Raw genomic sequence first — 18,483 nt, 5'->3', positions numbered from 1 at the left:
GTATCAGTCTAATCAGTTTCGCCGGAAAACCATGTTCGGACATTATCCGCCAAAGCTCATTTCTTTTCACTGAATCGTACGCTGCTTTGAATTTAATGAACAGAACAGATGAGTCTGCAAGTGATACTCCCGTAATTTATCAAGGATCATTCGCAGGCTAAACATCAGATCCGTCGTTGATCGGCCCTCACGAAAACCTGCCTGGTATACGCGACAGATTTTTGTACGCCGAGTTCAGAAGGGTAATCCGTCTTTTTTCATCAATCGTTTAATCGTTTAAGGCTCATTTGTTTAATTAATAACTCCACGGAGCCGCAAGTGTTTTAAGATATTATTACATACAATATTCCACTGAAATCAGAAATTCAATTTTCGACGAATTTTCTTCCTATGACGGGAACTCGAATTGTCCATAGAAGACGCAAACAAGGCTCTTCGTTGGTTCGCCTGTGTGTTCCTCATCGTTTGAATGCCGGCATCTGCCACATCTTCATAATTTTCCGAATCCGTGAGGTAACCGGCTGACAGAACCCGCTTTGCCTCAGTTTCTTCACTTTCTTCCACTACACTTCCTTTATCTTCCACTTTGCTTTCGTTCTCAAGATCTTCTCTTCCGATCGGCTCCAAGTGTTCCGTAGTTGCGTTATCCATTGGTTCCACAAAGTAATCTTCCTCCAATTGTTCAATGATCTTATCCGCACATACTGAGTCATGATCAGCTAGAACAACTCCAGACACAACCCCAGCTGCGAAATGGTGAGTTGACATCTGGGTAGGAGCGACCTACACAACTCTGGTCCTCACAAGTTCCAATCTCACGCTTCCACGGGTCTTCCGATGACAATCGACCGCCAGCTAAGGGTTTTGTACTTAGCTGGTAGTGCAGCCTGGGCACTGTTGTCCTTCTGACATCAGCTAGAGTGAGGGGGTGCGACCAACGGGACCATCGTCCCTAACCCCTAATTTCAAGGCGTTAAGCGACCCGTGCCGAGGGGATGCATGGCCAGGGGGGAAATAATGAGCTAGGCCTCTAACGGAGCCTGTGGGGTACCTGGGCACCCTCCACAGTAATTGTCCCTTACCGCGTCATGCTGGGCTCTGGCGTGGTGGACCTCTTTTCCCGAGCAACTCGTGGGACCAAAATGGAAAACCAAGTCGATTCTTCAAGTGATGGTAGTGTAGGCGACCACCCCTTCGCAAGAGGTGGGTTGTTCAGGTCTCCGCCTAGGAGGCCAGAGGCAATAGTCGGCAGCTTAGTGCGCAGCGCCAGCGTGGGTCACTTAACCTTCATCTCGGCTAAAAAAACGCCGGTAGAGGTTATTGACGGCCCATGGCTTGTGGAGGCGATGAACCGCAAACGCGATGGGCTTTCGGCCTTCGAGGTGGCGACAGAACAGCTGGACGCCATCATCGACTTTGTGTCATCGAAGCATAATATCAGTAGGGACCTCAAAAAGAGCTTGCTGAAACTTCGAAAGTCGTTGTTGGACGCCAAGCTGGAGAGGGCGGTCGGGACGGCCAAGTCTAAACCCGTGAAATCCGTGGCGTCGAGGTCTACCCAGACTGAGGCCCAAGAATTCGCGGACTCGGGCAAGGTCGAATCGACCGAGGTCGTGCCAGCGAAGACGGTGGTGCCAAAGTCTACCCAGACTGAGGCTCAAGTATTCGCGGGCACGTCGGGGGGAGACAGTCTCCAGGGGATGAGCTCCCTGGGGGCCGCTCCAAAACGCGGAGGGTTACTACCCCGAACAAGGGTAGTGGGGCTGGGATGCTGAACCCCGGCCAGGTACACCCAAAACCGGGGGAGGAAGGACCTGGAAAGGTCCGTCCACCCAGGAAAGACGGTGGTATGGGGTAACGGCAGGCTGAGAGCTCTCAGCTGCCGCAGACCAGGGAAATAGAGGGGGATGACGTTTCCTGGACCCTGGTCAAGAACAAGTGGAAACCGAAGACGTCAAGGGCCGAAACGAAGGCCCAGGCGAATGAGGGTAGCAAGAAGTCTAGGGTAGGCGCCAATCGCTCCAGGGGCGATGCCCTAGTCATCACGGCGGACGAGGCCAAGTACTCGGACGTCTTGAAGGCGATGAGACGTCAAGCTCGGTGAACTCGGCGCCGACGTACGTCGAGTAAGACGTACCCGGATGAGCGAGATTATCCTCGAGCTGAAGCGAGGCGTCTAGCGAAAGGGCGCCGCCTACAAGAAGTTGGCGGAAGAAGTCCTAGGCGAGACGGTCAAGGTGAGGGCACTCACGACGGAGGTGAATCTAAGGGTTAAAGACCTGGACGAGATCACCGAAGTCGAAGAGCTCGTCACGGCACTGCGGCGACAGTGTGAAGTGGAGACGCCCACCGCGGCCGTTCGGCTACGGGAAGGTCCAGCAGGGACACAGGTAGCATTGGTTCGGCTACCTGCAGCTGACGCCTCCAAGGTAGTCAAGTTAGGGAGCGTCAAGGTGGGGTGGTCGGTATGCCCTGTGGGCATATACGAGCAACCCGAAGTTTGCTTCAAGTGCCTGGAACCGGGGCACAAGCAATGGGACTGCAAAGGCCCTGACAGAAGCAAGCTCTGTCGACGCTGCGGATTGGAGGGACATAAGGCACAATGCTGCACGAACCCTCTCAATTGTTTGATTTGTTCCAGCAAAGCTGTGAACAGCAAGCACCCCATGGCGGTGTTGAACTAAGTCTGTAGATTAAAAAAACACCTTAATAAAGATATAAAAAAAAGCACCCCATGGGGGGTTCGAAGTGCCCGGCGTTTAAGCGTGCTGCAAATTCACAATGCAGGTAATGCAGCTGGCTTGCTCGGCCTCGCTCGAGTGTTTGGTGTGCGCAGGTTTAGAGGAAACGGTGGAACACGTGTTGCTCGTGTGCTCGTGATGTGTAAAGATAAAGTTGGCTGGAACGCCGTTTTATCGGCTATCGTCCAAATCGTCTCAGAGCTACACAGAAGTTGGCTCGTGGACTCAAGGATGGCTAGTTCAGGCGCAAATAAGAGGTGGTCCAAGGGATCGGAGTCGGCTTCATGGGTCATACCGGTGGTCATGCCCTGCGGTCGAACTCGATCCTTTAATCGAACAAGTGGCCGCGTGAAGAACAACATGGTATCGTCGCTTCCGTGGCGTCGGTCAAGCGGTCGAGTTCCGAACCCGAGGACGGAAAGGGGTCCTCCTCAAGGCTGGGGCAGGCGTAGGCACCACGTCGGCAGTCCCTCTGTGTGTTGGCGAATATACCGTATCGCAGAGAGGTCAATTTGGGGTGCACGCGGCATCATCATTCTTGATACCAGTCGTGCAGAGGGAAGCAGGCGCGAAGTCGACTCTTCCCACCTTCCGAGGACATAGGGCGTGGTAAGGCCACCTGGAAAGCCGGCAATGCGCTGGCACGATACCATGGTGTTCTTCTAAAAAAGCGAGTCACGATGTTCGGAGCTGCAAGGACACGCAGCTAACCTCAAGGGTGCGTTGTACACTGGCCCCCCTTTGAAGCATTACTTTCTGGTTGTACCGAAGGGACTATGGACTTGGCGGCAATGGAAACGGTTTAGCGGGTCGGGGATGTAGTCCTGCCTCCCTCGTTTGCTGTTGGTGGTCCCTAACCCCGCACTTCCTGGACAACCCATGCAGGATGTCTGTTGAGCAGATTCCCCCTCCATTGCTTAGGAAGAAAAAAAAAGACACAACCCCAGCATATGAACTAGGATGGGATTGGATTTTAGGCTGAGCTTTCCTACGATTTCCGGAGGGTCGTTGTGGGCAAGAATCCTTCCGATGACCCGCAGCCCGGCAAAGCAAACACACATCCTGAAGACCGTCGTAATATATTCGTCCTTCACGGCTACCGAAATTAAGCGATGGCGGTATTTCTTCTTTCAGGTCGATATATACACCACGCACTGCAGTGAACATATGTCCCAAGCCAGAACCCGCGGGACATTTTTCTCTTGTTAAACATTCCACTTTACCATATCGTCCGAATGCCAGATTCTATCACTTGTCTCTGGCGGTAAGTCGAAGACACGAATGTATCTCATATTACTACATGCGGTTGACATCCGTACCTCCACCAAATTTCCCCTGAAATAACGACATTTGTTTGACTCCATATTCTTCTTAAGCAATTCCTTCATTGCTTCCAGAGAGATGAACTTGATGAAAATCGGACGTTCATGTGCCATTCTATAGGCCGCTTCCATAACCGTCAAATCGGTGTCCAATTATTTTAAAAAGTTTCATGTTTTCATGTTGGACGTGGACTACCCGCTGGGAATTGGAACCGAACAGTGTTTACAACGTTTTCATCCATCGTATTTGCCATTTCTATTAAAAATGCACAAATCGGCACAATAAAGCATTACCGTCGCATTACTGAAAAACAAAGCCCACACTTGACTCTATTCATACAGCTTTTTCTGCTGCTGAAAAATAAATCACTGCAATCAAGCACATCTGCGCTTTTCTGTACGAGACGAATGCAGAAACGAAACTGGTGATCCGTCTTTAATTGGCACACTCTAGTCTGTGCCCTTTCTTATAGATTGGGCATATGAGGTCATCCAACCAGCCGGCATGCAGTTCTTCATCCTCCCATATTTCTCTTGCGCTTCAGCTATCACACTCTCTTCCTGTTGCCTTTTTTCTGCGGTGGATTCGTTTCTTTTCTGCCCTTGCTACACTGTACCGCTCTCTGTTGGAACGGGTACGAGCCACTAGCATTCGACTCCTAGCAGCATTTTTCTCGTCCGTCAACCCCCGGCATTGCTCGTCAGACCAACCATTTCGTTGGTGTAACTGTGCAGTGCCTAACACTTCCTGCGCTATTTTAGTCACAGCTTCGTGTATATTTTCCCACAATCTGTTGACGTCGCCAGATCCGGTAGCATCTCCTATCCGCTTGTTCAGCTTCTCCCCCAGGTACTGTTTAACAACTCCTTTAACTGACAAGCGTTGGATATTGAAACGCATCGTTCTGTTGTTTCGTAAATTTGTGACGCTGGAAAGTCGCGCCCGAATTTTTGCAACTACAAGGTAGTGATCCGAGTCAATGTTCGGGTCTCTGAAGGACCCTACATCCATAACATCCGAGAAATGTCGTCCGTCGATCAGCACGTGGTCTCCACTCTGATGTTCCCAGATGCTTGCGTATATTCTTACGTGCGAAGTAGGTACTGCTGATTGCCATCCCTCTAGCAGCAGCAAAGATTACAAGTCGCAGACCATTTATCGTTGGTAGCGGAATGAAGGCTTTCCGTTCGAATGACAGGAAAAAAAAAGTTCTCTTCCGATCTGCGCATTTGCATCCCCGATGCCAATACTTACATCTTGTGTCGGGCACCCTCCGTAGGCCGTTTCAAGGCTCTCATAGAACTCATCCTTCACGTCATCAGGCTTATCGTTCGTTGGGGCATAGATGTTTATCATGTTATAGTTGAAGAATTTGCCCTTCATTCTCAACACGCAAATTCGGTCGCTTATCGTCTTCCACCGGATAACACGCTTCATCTGCTTCCCGATCACCATGAAGCCAACTCCTCGTTCTGCTCTGTCACCGCCGCTATAGTAGATGTGGTACTTGAATAAAGTGTACGCGATGGGATCAACCGCCCGGAATTCACGTTCTGCAATTCTGGGCCACCGTATTTCCTGTATTGCTACCACACTCACTCCGACCTTCTGTAGCTCACGAGCCAGGAGCCCAACACGTGCATTCAAAGTTCTCACGTTCAAAGATCCGACTTTCCAATCATTGTCCTTTATTCGTTGCCGGGTCTATTGCCGTTGAATCAATCAGTTTGCTCTACTTTTGCCTTTCTTGGTAACTGTAGAATCTTCGGTAGACTACCTTACCAGGGTTGTGCTACCTACATTGCGTTGAAGGGGCTGCCTTCTTCTCGATGCAGCATGGTGTGCACAGTTTTGCTTAGAGTCCCTCGCTGGCACTCGGATGATGATTAGCCAACCACCCCAACCCCTAACATGGGAAACAGACACTGCTGTGAGCCGCTTCCTAACATGGAGAACAGACGCTCGATCAGATTTGCACCTCCGGAAAGGAGCAACCCCTTCCCCCCTTTCCTGTCAGCATACGACCATAGTTCCCAGCCTACGGACCGCGAAATGGGGTCTATTTTATTTCTTCAACTACGCATTACCCTGCGCATTGCCATGCCAGGCCCGTACATTTAGCACCACTTTGTACAAGAACAAGTAGAACAGAAAACTTCCCTATTTCACGTAAGTGCATTATTATAAAAAGTTCCATCGGGGGCCTTTCTAATACGTTTTGGTGATGGTGAATTTGTGATGAATAAAGATTAAAGAATAAAGCGGGCTCTCCTTAGCCGTGCGGTAAGACGCGTGACTACAAAGCAAGACCATGCTGAGGGTGGCTGGGTTCGATTCCCAGTGCCGGTCTAGGCAATTTTCGGTTTGGAAATTGTCTCGACTTCCCTGGGCATAGAAGTATCATCGTGATAGCCTCATGATATACGAATGCAAAAATGGTAACCTGGCTTAGAAATCTCGCGGTTAATAACTGTGGAAGTGCTTAATGAACACTAAGCTGCGAGGCGGCTCTGTCCCAGTGTAGGGATGTAATGCCAATAAGAAGAAGAAGAAGAAAGATTTAAAAATGCCGAACAATAACCCGGTGAGAATGGTTCTCGACAACAATCTGCGTGGCTGGCAACGTACAGCGGTACAGCTATAAACCGTGCTGAATTGAGACGACTTATGTATCAAAGAGACCACTGCGGCCTTAGGCTGTATAAATAAATAATGATGAATTATTGGCTGTGGCTGATTTTCTACCCGCCGCTGTCACATCCAGGCGCTATGGTATATGCGCAAAAAAGCCAGCATGAGTTAATCGCCAGAAATGTGTATGGCGAAAGACATCTAACGCGGGTTTTCTCAAAATTAGAAACTTTTCATGAAAAAAATGTTTGGTACCGGTTATGTTGGAAGGTGTCCGCTACTACGCCCAAGACTACGCCTACCATATATTTTTTCGATGAAGGTGCTTCATTTTGAGAAATCGAACCTTAGATGCCTTTGGCCATACTGATTTCAGAAAATTAACTCCTAGTGTGCCGCTGTAAGTACGATCAAAGCAGGCGATTCATTCCACGAGGAATTCAGCTTGGAACCTTCTAATCATGACTAGAGGAATCTCACACCATTCCGGATTTCAATTTGATTGATTTTAAAGGATTTCTTTCCAAAAACGTTCGAGATAAATGTTCATAAATCATGTTTAATACCGGCGTATGAATTCCAAATAAATAGTCCTTTAGACAACGTACCAACCAGCCAAGAGCTTGAACCTAATAAACCAAATTTACCGGCACTCAGACATCTACAGGAAAGTAAGTCCCGCCGCCACAACGCCAGAGATCAGCAGCATGGTGTACCCGGTGGAATAAACCTCCTTGATGGTCAAAAACTTACCGAGATCCCAGAACAGATGGCGCACCCCGTTGACCGAATGGAACGCGAACGGATAGGCCAGCGTAAATTTGAGAGCAATCAAAGTGGGAGCACTCAGTCCCTCCAGCATAGTCAAATAGTGAGTGGCGTCGTGCGGCAGTGCGAGCGCTCCCAGTCCCAGCATGGTGGCGTAACCGGCCAGGGCCATTCCGGTCATACGGTGCGTGATGGACAGCATACTGGTCAGCTGTGGGGCGTAGATGGTCAGATGGGGCGACTGGGGACGCTGAAGGCGAGCATTGCGATCATCGTGCGATTCTCCGGGACGGTTGTCCGGCTGCACCGGTTTTAGAACGACGGTGCGAACGGCAAACAGTGGCCCAGCACTGTTTTGGCTTTGCAGCAGAGTGCGGCGGCAAGCGTTTCTGAAAAGAAAAAAATAATGAAACCTAATCAGAACCAGAACCATCCAAACATAAAATCGCCTGGTCTGTTTGAGCTATTATGTAATGCAAAATACAAAAAATATTTGTTGAATTTAATTGAAATAACTAGAAATTGGGAAAAAGCTTTTACCTCAGAATTAGTGATGCCATTTCAGGGATGATTTAAACGGCGGAAACTAATGAAATTGAGGAATTTCTGCCGGCAAAAATCGTTCGTTTCTCTCGCCACACGAATGTTTTGCGATTGCGTTTTTGCAAATGACAGTTTTGTTATTTTTTTCTTATCCGGATTCGAAGCAAATTGCATCGAAAAATACACATTCAACTCAATTCACTTATATTTAGTTCACTGTAATTATACTCGTTCATTAATAACTTTAAACTGACATTATTGACATTTTTAAATACTATTGAACAAGACAATTACAATGGCAAAATTGTCACTTCAACAAAAAATATTTACTGCCGTTTATGGCGAAAGCAGCAGAATTCTAAACGTCTCGTGAAAAGATCTGTATTGAAATTTGGTTATTTTCAAATGTTTAGCCAGATTTCATTAGTGCATGCCTGCTAGCACCAGTCACGTAAATGACATCCGGGCAGTTCGCGGACGCATCATCAGTCGCGAAATCAGCTGGAAAAACGGAAAATACTAAAAATTTACGGAAAATTGTACGTGCTTTGCAGATTTAGATAATAACCTATTACAATGGACGATAACGATGAGCTCGAATACGTGGAAGAAGATTATTATGCATTCCTGAACGTGCCACGGAACGTAAGTAATAATTTAATTGAAAAATCATTCTAATGTGGGTCTGACCGGCGCGACAGTCGCGCATTTGTTTCGTAATCCAACCTTTTGATTACATCAATATCGATACAACACCATCCAGCCGATATAATACAACAAAATTATAATGTTTTACAGGCCACAACGGAAGAAATCAGCACTGCTTATCGGAATTTTAGCAGGATGTACCATCCGGACAAACACACGGATGTTCGGAACAAGGAGAAAGCGGAGATGATGTTCAACCGGACTAAAAAGGCGTACGAGGTGTTGTCCGATCCGCACCAGCGCGCGATTTACGATTCGCTCGGGAACAAGGGCCTGCAAACTGAAGGCTGGGAGCTGATCCAGCGGACGAGAACTCCGGCGGAAATCCGCGAAGAGTACGAACGCCTTGCTCGAGAGCGAGACGAACGAAGGTTGCAGCAAAAGACTAACCCCCGGGGGAACATCACGGTTCAGATCAATGCAACCGATATCTTCAGTCGATACGAGGATGATTACGACGACGGAGGATTGCTGCCCACGATCGAAGTCTCGGGAATGAGCATGTCGCAGTCCATCGAAGCTCCATTGTCTCGCACGGATACGGCAACGCTTTCCGGGAATCTGCACCTGCAGAATGGAGTTGGAAGTGGCAATTTTCTGTTGTCAGGAAGAAGACTGATCAATAAGGGTTGGTTCGAGGTGGACTGCGGGGCCGGCAGTGGCCCAGTGCTGGGTCTTAAAGGATCCCGAAACCTGACTAACCGAATTTTTCTAAATGGTGGCACGACGGTGAATTTTCGGCAAAACGCAGTCATTCCGGGGATTGCTGGCAGTAAGTACTTACTACTATTTATACTAGATGAATCAGGGTATCATTAGAGCATAAAAGTGAAAATCAGTTTCAAGCTTTTGTTGTAAGGTAACAAGATTTCGTATCCACTATTCGATTTTTTTAAAGTATTCCCTTGTTCATAACTTCCATGCAGCTCTGGCCGTCCAATTGGATAAGCACACGGTTGGCTATTTAACCTACAATGCCGGTTTGCAGAGTTCAATGTCGACCACGATTGAGCACAATACCGAAAAGTATCATTATAATGTGAGTGCTACCCTTGGGATTCCTCATTGCTACCTTACTGCCAGTTATACGAGGAAACTCGTAGAGCAAGAACTGAAGCTAAGGGTGGCCCTAAAGTAAGTTGTGAAATCGTTTGCGGTTTTGATGAACAACTAACTGTTGTCTTTCAGAGGTGGAACTTTTGGTTTTCTAGCGGAATATGGTGCTGAAAAGAAGGTGTCCAAATACAGTTCGGTGGTAGCAAGTGTTAGCGTAGGCGTTCCCACCGGTGTGACGTTGAAAATTAAGTAAGAGTGATGCTAATCAACTAGCAGCAACCGGCTAGTTAAATTACATGTTTTATCATTTCAGGATTATTCGCTCGACGCAAACGTATCTGTTCCCTATTCACTTGAGCGAGGAAATAATTCCCGCAGCAATATTCTACGCAACCGTGGCCCCTTTACTGACGTATTTTGTGGTGAAAAAGACCATCATCGATCCAATGAACGAAGCCGCAAAACAGCGCAACATTGAAAAGGCCAAAGAATCTAATCGATCTCGGTAGGTGTTATCAAAGATAAAAACTGGTTAGTGCAAAGTGCTTATCTACATAGACTTTAAAAAGTTTGAATTGTTGTCGTTTATGCTCTACACGTACGACAACAGGCCCCTTTTATTCATGTGGAACTGATATACAACCATAAAGTGCATATTGTAATGGGTGTTAGTTTTTTAACTTACGCAAATTCTTTTTTTAGTATCGCCGAAAAACGTAAGGAAGCAGAATCAGCCATCGCCCTGATGGGTGCCATGTACGAGAGGATACGAGGCGATGAACAAAAACGAAAGGGTTTGATAATAGTATCTGCTTTATACGGAAAGTTCAATTCCGACGAGAACGTTACAATCGAACAGCGCGATGAGATGGGCTTTGTTCAGCACAACCCCAACGTAATAGACGTGAGAATTCCATTGCAGTGTCTGGTCAAAGATTCGCGTCTGCAGCTGTACGGCTCGTCAAAGGTTAGTTGACATTGATATTTATTTTTATTTAAAATGCAAACTATCACCTAAATTTTAGAGCGAACTACCCGGTTTTTATGATCCGTGTTTCGGCGAGGAAAAACTCCTGCGAATTGATTACGAGTATCGAGAACACTCCTACAGCATAACTGTGGCCGATAATGAAGACATCAAAATTCCTGACAATGAAAGCAGTAGGAGTCCTTAGGCGCAAAACTTAATAATTCGCAATTGCAGTGAATAGTCAACTTCCAACTTGTTATTCATTACATAAAATTTTAAAAAAATATGTGAAAGCTTATTCATGAAAATTATTTGTCGAGGAACACATGCGTACTACAAAAAATGTTTTTTGTACAAAGTTATAAAACTGCCTGGAGAATATAGACATGTTGTAGATCCCAATGCAAGACTGTGTTGTTTTCTGATTATTTCACATTCAATGTCGATTTCAAAAATCTATGTAATGTAAATTTAACCGCCAGCCTTCGTCCCGTACGTGGCTTCCCAATCGGGTTGTATGCAACGGTGACGTAAGACCACATAGCTATACGAAATGGATGGTATTTGTCGTCATAAAAAATGTATGTCTCTTAATTAACATTGAGCAAACTGCTCGGAGGTCAAACTGAATCAAGAAGCCGAACAGTAGCTCCCAGTTGAATGGACTTTGAGTCTCCAACCGTGGAAACGGGATTAATACGTCCCATCGGCCGCATCGCCGCTGAAGCCAATCTTCTGACTTTCCCAATAACTGAAATCAAACGCTTGTCGGAACCTTGCGTTAAAATTTCGCTTCGTGCTGTTATTGTCCGACAGCAACTCGATGACTTTTTGTTAAGAAGCCACCATTTGGAATAAATTTTCAGCATCACCACTGGTGGCGCGGGATCTGTCGGTCTGAGCGACGGTTACTGGTGGGTGGTTGCTGTAGAAATTTTCCTCTTAATCGATTTGGTTTTCATTGGCAGAAAGTGAACTTTTCTGGCAAGATTGTTTGGTTTTGTATCTGTCAGTATTTACTTGATTTTGTTTCTGTTAGTCATTGGAAATAAAATCGATTTTTTCCGGTCTACCATTTTATACAAATTTTCTTCAAAGTGCAAAACTTAGGGTGCGGCCAGAGTAGACGCGAAGTGCGAAGCGAAGCGAAGCGTCCATACGATTTGACAGCTCCTTATTATTGATTGTTATTCCTTCGTGTGCAATTTTCGCGCCGCGTCGCGTAGACGCGTCTACTCTGGCAGGCACCTTAATCGTTTGGCGACGACAGAAATTGCCCCCTCAGTAGCAGAATCACAAGCGCGCGTCGAAGGCAATAAATTTGTTCGAATGGATGAAATCAGTAACAGCAACCAAGCTACCACCGAAACAGGCCATTTTTGCAATCAACCCTTTCTGTCCAAAAAATGCTGGTCCTGAGAAGATCCAATTTTCTTTCCCCAATGTGCTTAACTATCTGCAACAAAACTCGATTACTTTTCGGTAAGACGCCACAATTTGGAATAGATTTTCAGTACCACCACTGCAACAGACGACATTTTTGTAATCAACCCTTTCTTCACTTAAAATGCCGACGACCACGATCAATGCGATGGTTTTCCGTTGAAAATGCTACCATCGACATCGTGCTGCTGTTTCCGCTCTGCGTGAAATCTTGTTCAAACTGAAGGATTTGTTCCAAACTCGCAAATTGCTTGGTATTGATGTCTGTGACTGCGATGCATACACTACCAAAAATCCACACATTTTTATTGGCAAAAATCCATATATTTAAGTTATGATGTATATTAGAGTGGGGCGTCATGGTCATTTTTTTTTTCAAATCAATGGTTTTTCGAAACCATTCTGGGTCCTGAACAACTGTGCAGAATTTGGGACCGATTGGTTGCTTCCTCGCTTCCGCATCGCGTTTGAAGTTTGTATGGAAATTAACATGGGAGAATGTATATATTTGCATTTCTACTGCTAGAGGTTTCAGTTCATCGTAAACCAAGTGGCACATTGCGTTAAAGTATAACCCAAAGGATGCCGAAAAACTTAGCTGAAGAAGGCACGTTGCTGGAACGTCCACGAAAAAAGTTATAACGCTTCGAATTTATAACGCTCCACAGCGCTCATCTGATTCTTTATCATGTTCTGAGTGTTCTCTGAAAATTTGAGCTCATTTGGATTAAAACTGATTTAGCACAAGACGTTTCAAGTTTGCATGCAAATTAGTATGGGGAAATTTATTTTTTCATTATACTGATAATGACGCTTCCTCATTAAGCGCAGGTTAAAAGAAAACCTACATAGCTAAAAGGAATACCCAAAAGCTTTCACTCACTCACAGCGAAAACCGCATCTTAATTAATCGTTCCAATAATAAGTAATCAAATTTAATCTGGTTTTCTGGAGGTAATTGCGTAGCTCCTCAACAGGCAACATTGCTGCTCATGGCGCGAAAGATAGCACACACAAATTCAGGCTATTATGTTGCACTGCACATTTCAGTGATGCCCTCAAAGATGTTTAACGATCATGACTAAGATTCGCAGCCTGTCTTAAAATCGATTACTAATTATTGGGGCGATTAATCAACATGAGGTTTTCGTTGGGTGAAAGCTGTTGAGTATTCCTTCTAGCTATTTAGGGTTTCTTTTAAGCTGCGCTTAATGGGGAAGCGTCACTAACAGTATAATGTAAAAATAAATTTCCCCATACTAATTTTCATGCAAACTTGAAACGTCTTGTGCTAAATCAGTTTTAATCCAAATGAGCTCAAATTTTCAGAGAAGACTCAGAACATGATAAAGAATCAGATGAGCGCTGTGGAGCAAAATTGATTTTTTGAACCACCCTAATAACCATTCTTCACGCAAACCACTAATAAAATATATTTAGAAATAAACTTTATGCGTGACCACACAATAAGCAAAAATTTGATTTATTTATGTGTGGATCCATATCGATCATGTTAGGGTGGCGCTATTGCAAAAATGTATAATCGCGACACATATAGTATATATAGCAGTGTACACACTTAATTTTTTTTACCGGGATCTCAGCAAAATGGTCAACTTTTACCGAGATTTGCACAGCCGTGCCCCAGCAAACATGTTTTTTGCCGAGATTTCTGTCAAAGTTGCTGAAAATCAGCAAATAATTTGCCGAAAATCAGCTAACAAACGACATTTTTGCCGGAATATCAGTTTTTTATTTTGCTGGCGCACGGCTGTGCGGATTTTTGCCGAGCTGCAGAAATAAAAACTGAGTGTGTAGGTATGTTTTGCAACCGTGTTAACGAGGTGTTCATTACCCGAAAGGGTCTGTTCACAAAATACGTAACGCTTTTGGGGGGAGGAGGGAGGTCCAACTTGTGTTATAATTTGTTACACTAAAAGGTGGGGGAGGGGGAGGGTACTACCAAATGTTACGCATAACGCGAGTAAAAATTATTTGAATGTCTTTTTTTTTAATCACTGATTGAAGTAATTGCTGTTTATCGTTATCGAACATTAGTCATTATTGAAATCAAGAATACTAACATAGCGGGACTGATATGCGTAAAAATACCAAGCGAATATTGTATTTCTCGACACCACAGTTCCGCTAAACTATGTAAATGGTTATGATCGCAAATTCTATTTTCGTTTCTACTAGCTGCATTCTTAAAATCCTTGATTTTTGATCATGTGCCGTCCCTAACAGTGTTTAAAACATACCAAAACCCAAATGCTTCAGCGCAGAAAAAAAATCTGCCTTTAAAATTTTCTCAGTTACGCGTTACATGGGGGAGGGAGGGGGACCAGAAATGTTACTTTTTGTTACGATGGGGAGGGAGGGGATCAAAAACTCGGATTTTTGCGTTACGTAATTTGTGAACAGACCCAAATAACGAGTGATAATCACGGTACAAATAATAAAAACTTTATTGACTTTTAAAACGTGTAGGTCCTTATCGAATACAAAATGACAACAACAATATATGCGCAGCACTCGATGACGTCAACCGGATGACAGACGCAGCTGCCAACGGAGAGCCCAGGTGGAAATTCTCGCAAGGTTGCCAGTTGTCTCCAACATCTCCCTCCTAGTACCTTCGGTACGCTTGAAACCATTCCGGCGGTCTTCTGGTCCGTGAAGAACGCCGAGGTAGTTGAACCGTAGGTGACCTTTCGAAGGTTGACTCAAATGCCGTCGATGGTGTCGACGAAGACGACCTCGGTGTTGGATGTTGATTCGCTGATGTAGAGTTTGATGGTGGAACCAATGTGGAGTGTGGTTGCTCGAAGTTTGTCGCTTCTGACAAGTGAGCGGGCAGAGGTGCCACTGGAATTAGCAAAGGCAGATCCCACTCGTCGAGCAATATATTCAGTGGAAGACGTTTCTTCGCCTGCTCCTCCGTTGTCCCCGAAGTAGATCGCTCTTTGAACTGGTTGACGTGTGACCTGATCAGTTTCGTATTGGCCACCCAGATGCTGTGCATCACTGTGCCTATCCCCATTTGTTGTTAGCTCTGTACACTTTTACGTACACAGAATCTTTCGCTTAAAAAAACGTTTATTGGAAGTACGTTGATGGTTTGAAATGACGACGGTTCTGGTTTTGATGTTAGCCGCAGAAGGTCTAAGGATGTTCGCAGCGGTCGATTGTACATCGCCTCTGCCGGTGTCTTCCCGTCTGGAACATTTGGATTAGGTGTTGATTGATATGTGAGGAGAAAAATGTCCAAAGCTTGTGTAATCGAACCTCGCCTGAGTTTTCTTTACGACTCTCTTGAAGTTATCTACAAATCGTTCGGCATGGCCGTTCGATTTCGGGTGAAATGGAGCTGTCGTTATGTTATGAATGCCGCTTTTGCAGCAGAACTCGCTGAACTCCGCACTCTTGAATTGCGTACCATTGTCAGTCACCAGACTTTCCGGCATACCTTTGTTGGCGAACAACGTACGCATAAGATTGATAGTGGTCTTTTAAGTTGTCTGGCGTGTCGGAAAAATCTCGGGCCACTTGGTGTGCGCATCGATGACTAGAAGATAGTACTCGCCATCAAGAGGGCACGCGTAATCAGCGTGAACTCGCTGCCATGGAGCTGTTGTAGGCCGCCACGACTCTGGTTCTGCTTTCGGTGGCGACCGTACTGCTAATGCACATTGACGACAAGCCTTGACGAAGCTCACAATCTCATCGTCCAATCCAGGCCAATACACGAAACTACGTGCAATTGACTTCATTCGCTGTATTCCTGGGTGACCTTTGTGTAGCTGATGGAGACACCGCTTCCGGAAGACAGTCGGAATAACCAGTCTGTCGCCGAGCATGATGCCACCTTGAACGACCGACAGTGCTTCTTGGCGATCAAAGAATTTCAACATCTCCCGATCCTTAACTTCTGATCTTGATTTGGGCCAGCCATCATTGATGAAACGGAAAATTTTTCGTAGTATAGGGTCGGATGCTGTTGCCTTTTCAACCATGCTAAAACTAAGGGGCAGTTGTTTTGTGCTATCGATGGCTACTGACCTTAAATCTTCCTCTAGAGTGGTACATGCGATGATGACATCTTCTTCCGGCCTGTTATGCTGGTCGATGAGACGGGACAACACATCAGCATTGCCAAACTTATCGGTCGAAACATACTCGATCGAAAAATCGTAGGAGAGGAGCGTTAATGCCCACCGCTGGAGGCGATTAGCAGTATAGGTCGGAATTCCTTTTTTGGACCCAAAAATCCTCAGCAGTGGTGCATGGTCTGTTTGAAGCCGGAACCGTCTGCCGAAGATGAACTTATGAAACTTCTTAACGGCATATATTATCGCCAATCCTTCCCGGTCGATTTGTGAGTAACGCTGTTCAACCGGTGTGAGCGCCCGAGATGCGTGCTGGATCACTTTGACGTGACCATTGGAATATTTGTGGCTGATTGTTGCGCCTATTCCGATAGATGACGCGTCCGCTGAGACGATAATTTCCTGTCTAGGATCATAGTGCGCAAGAAGTAAGCCTGACGACAGTATTTCTTTAAATTTATTGAAGGCTTGCTGGCATTCACCTGTCCACACAAATGTTGTTGTATTTTTGAGGAGTTGATCTAACGGGAATCTGAGGGCTCGCATGTTAGGCACAAATTTCCCGTAATAATTTATGGCTCCTAGAAAAGAGCGTACTCCAGTGATGTCCTTCGGTGGTGGCAAATTTTTGATGACTTCAATTTTGGCTGGGTCTGGCCTGACTCCATGACGATCCCACAGAAGGCCTAGGTAACCGATTTGCTGTTTACCGAATGAACATTTTTCCGGTCGGATGGTGAATCCAAACTCTTCGATTCGCTGTAATACTGCGTGGAGATTGCGCTGGTGTTCATCGGCGTTTTTGCCACCCACTACTACGTCGTCCAAATAGCCTGCGGTACATGGAAGACCTGCCAACATCGTATCTATCAGCTGCTGAAAAGCACCTGGCGCAGCTTTGACACCAGGAGGCAGCCTGTTATACTGATATAGGCCGCGATGAGTGTTGATGGTGAGCAAATGACGGCTGTTTTCATCCACTTCCATTTGAAGGAAGGCGTCGGATAAGTCAATTTGACTGAACACCGTGCAGTTGGACAGCTTGGAGATGATGTCTTGTGGTAGCGGTAGAGGGTACTGGTGAGACTGAAGGCGATCGTTCAAACCAGTCGAATAGTCGCCACAAATCCTAACGTTTCCGGTGGCCTTGCGCACTACAACTATTGGAGCAGCCCACTCGGAATAGTCGACTGGTGAAATGATATGCAGGCGCTCTAAACGATCAAGCTCTTTATCCACTACTGGCAACATAGCGTACGATACCGGCCTCCTTGGTCGGAAAACGGGCCTACACGGTTCTTTCAGCGAAAGTTGAATTTTGGTTTTGGAGCAAAGCCCCAATGTATCGCTGAAAAGTTTCGGGTACGTCTTCTGTAGTGAAGTGATATCTTCGCCGGTACCACCGACCAAGTTACAAAAATTGTTCATCGGTAATTGGAGCATAGTTGGAATTTGTCGATGAGATCGATGCCTAGCAGATTCAATGGATGCTTTGACACGTAGATTCGTCCACTGTGCGTCGTGCTGTTGATTTCGACGTCGCAGACGAATTCACATTGTAGATCCAGCTGCTCGCCTGATGCTGACTTGGCAGTCTGACTCGCCGGAACACCTGATGGCTGACCGATCCGTTTCCGTAGTTGCTCGGACACGATGGTTATATCCGATGCTGTGTCAAGCTGCAAACGTACTGGGATACCGTTCATTTTCACCCACACGTAACGACGCTTGCACCCGACGCTGCTGACCGATGCAATAACGGTTTTGGTAGAGATCCGGCTTGACTGATGTTTTGATGCTTTCGTAGACCGCTTGGCACTCGCACAATACCCTTCTTTGTGACCCAGTTGCCTACAGTCATTACACTTATGATCTTTGAACGCGCAGTGCTTCGAAAAGTGCATCGCACCGCAGTTCCAGCAAGGGGTTGCTGGGCTTTTGCGTTCATCTTCCGCTGCAGATGGCTTCTGTTCTCTGGATCGTTTCTTGAAATGCTTTCGGTACTGCTTGTGTCCTTTGATGGCTTGAACCTGACCAGCGGGACCTTCAATCATCGCTGTGTCGCTTCTGAGGTTGATAATCCGTTGACATTCTTCCATAAGCGCTTCCAGTGTCACGTCATGGTTGTCTTCAATTTTTGTCAACAGCCTAGTTCGTACCTCCGAATCACATTCTGATTTTAAGCCACACA

At 46.0% G+C, this 18,483-nt stretch overlaps 3 protein-coding genes across 3 annotated transcripts; 1 reads left to right on the top strand and 2 right to left on the bottom strand.

Annotated features, from left to right (window-relative positions):
• Positions 1-7,238: 7,238 nt before the first annotated feature.
• LOC134224673 (succinate dehydrogenase cytochrome b560 subunit, mitochondrial-like) lies at positions 7,239-8,162 on the bottom strand. The gene is made up of 2 exons (XM_062704161.1): positions 8,004-8,162; positions 7,239-7,852 (listed from the first exon to the last, which is right to left on the bottom strand). Exons 1-2 carry the CDS (start codon positions 8,021-8,023, stop codon positions 7,357-7,359), a joined length of 516 nt encoding a protein of 171 aa, XP_062560145.1. The 5' UTR covers positions 8,024-8,162; the 3' UTR covers positions 7,239-7,356.
• Positions 8,163-8,450: 288 nt separating this feature from the next.
• On the top strand, positions 8,451-11,147 carry LOC134224672 (dnaJ homolog subfamily C member 11). The gene is made up of 7 exons (XM_062704160.1): positions 8,451-8,651; positions 8,805-9,486; positions 9,641-9,848; positions 9,903-10,019; positions 10,084-10,275; positions 10,473-10,737; positions 10,796-11,147. The coding sequence occupies exons 1-7, from the start codon at positions 8,583-8,585 to the stop codon at positions 10,943-10,945; spliced, it is 1,683 nt and encodes a 560-aa protein (XP_062560144.1). The 5' UTR covers positions 8,451-8,582; the 3' UTR covers positions 10,946-11,147.
• Positions 11,148-15,695: 4,548 nt separating this feature from the next.
• Positions 15,696-17,720, bottom strand: LOC134222508 (uncharacterized protein K02A2.6-like). Its single transcript, XM_062701656.1, has one exon. It carries the CDS (start codon positions 17,718-17,720, stop codon positions 15,696-15,698), a length of 2,025 nt encoding a protein of 674 aa, XP_062557640.1.
• Between the last annotated feature and the right edge of the window lie 763 nt (positions 17,721-18,483).

Source organism: Armigeres subalbatus, chromosome 3 (assembly GCF_024139115.2).
Source record: "Armigeres subalbatus isolate Guangzhou_Male chromosome 3, GZ_Asu_2, whole genome shotgun sequence".
Lineage (NCBI taxonomy): Eukaryota > Metazoa > Arthropoda > Insecta > Diptera > Culicidae > Armigeres > Armigeres subalbatus.
Note: the sequence above shows the minus strand (reverse complement) of the source record. Positions and strands in the feature narration are given on the sequence as shown.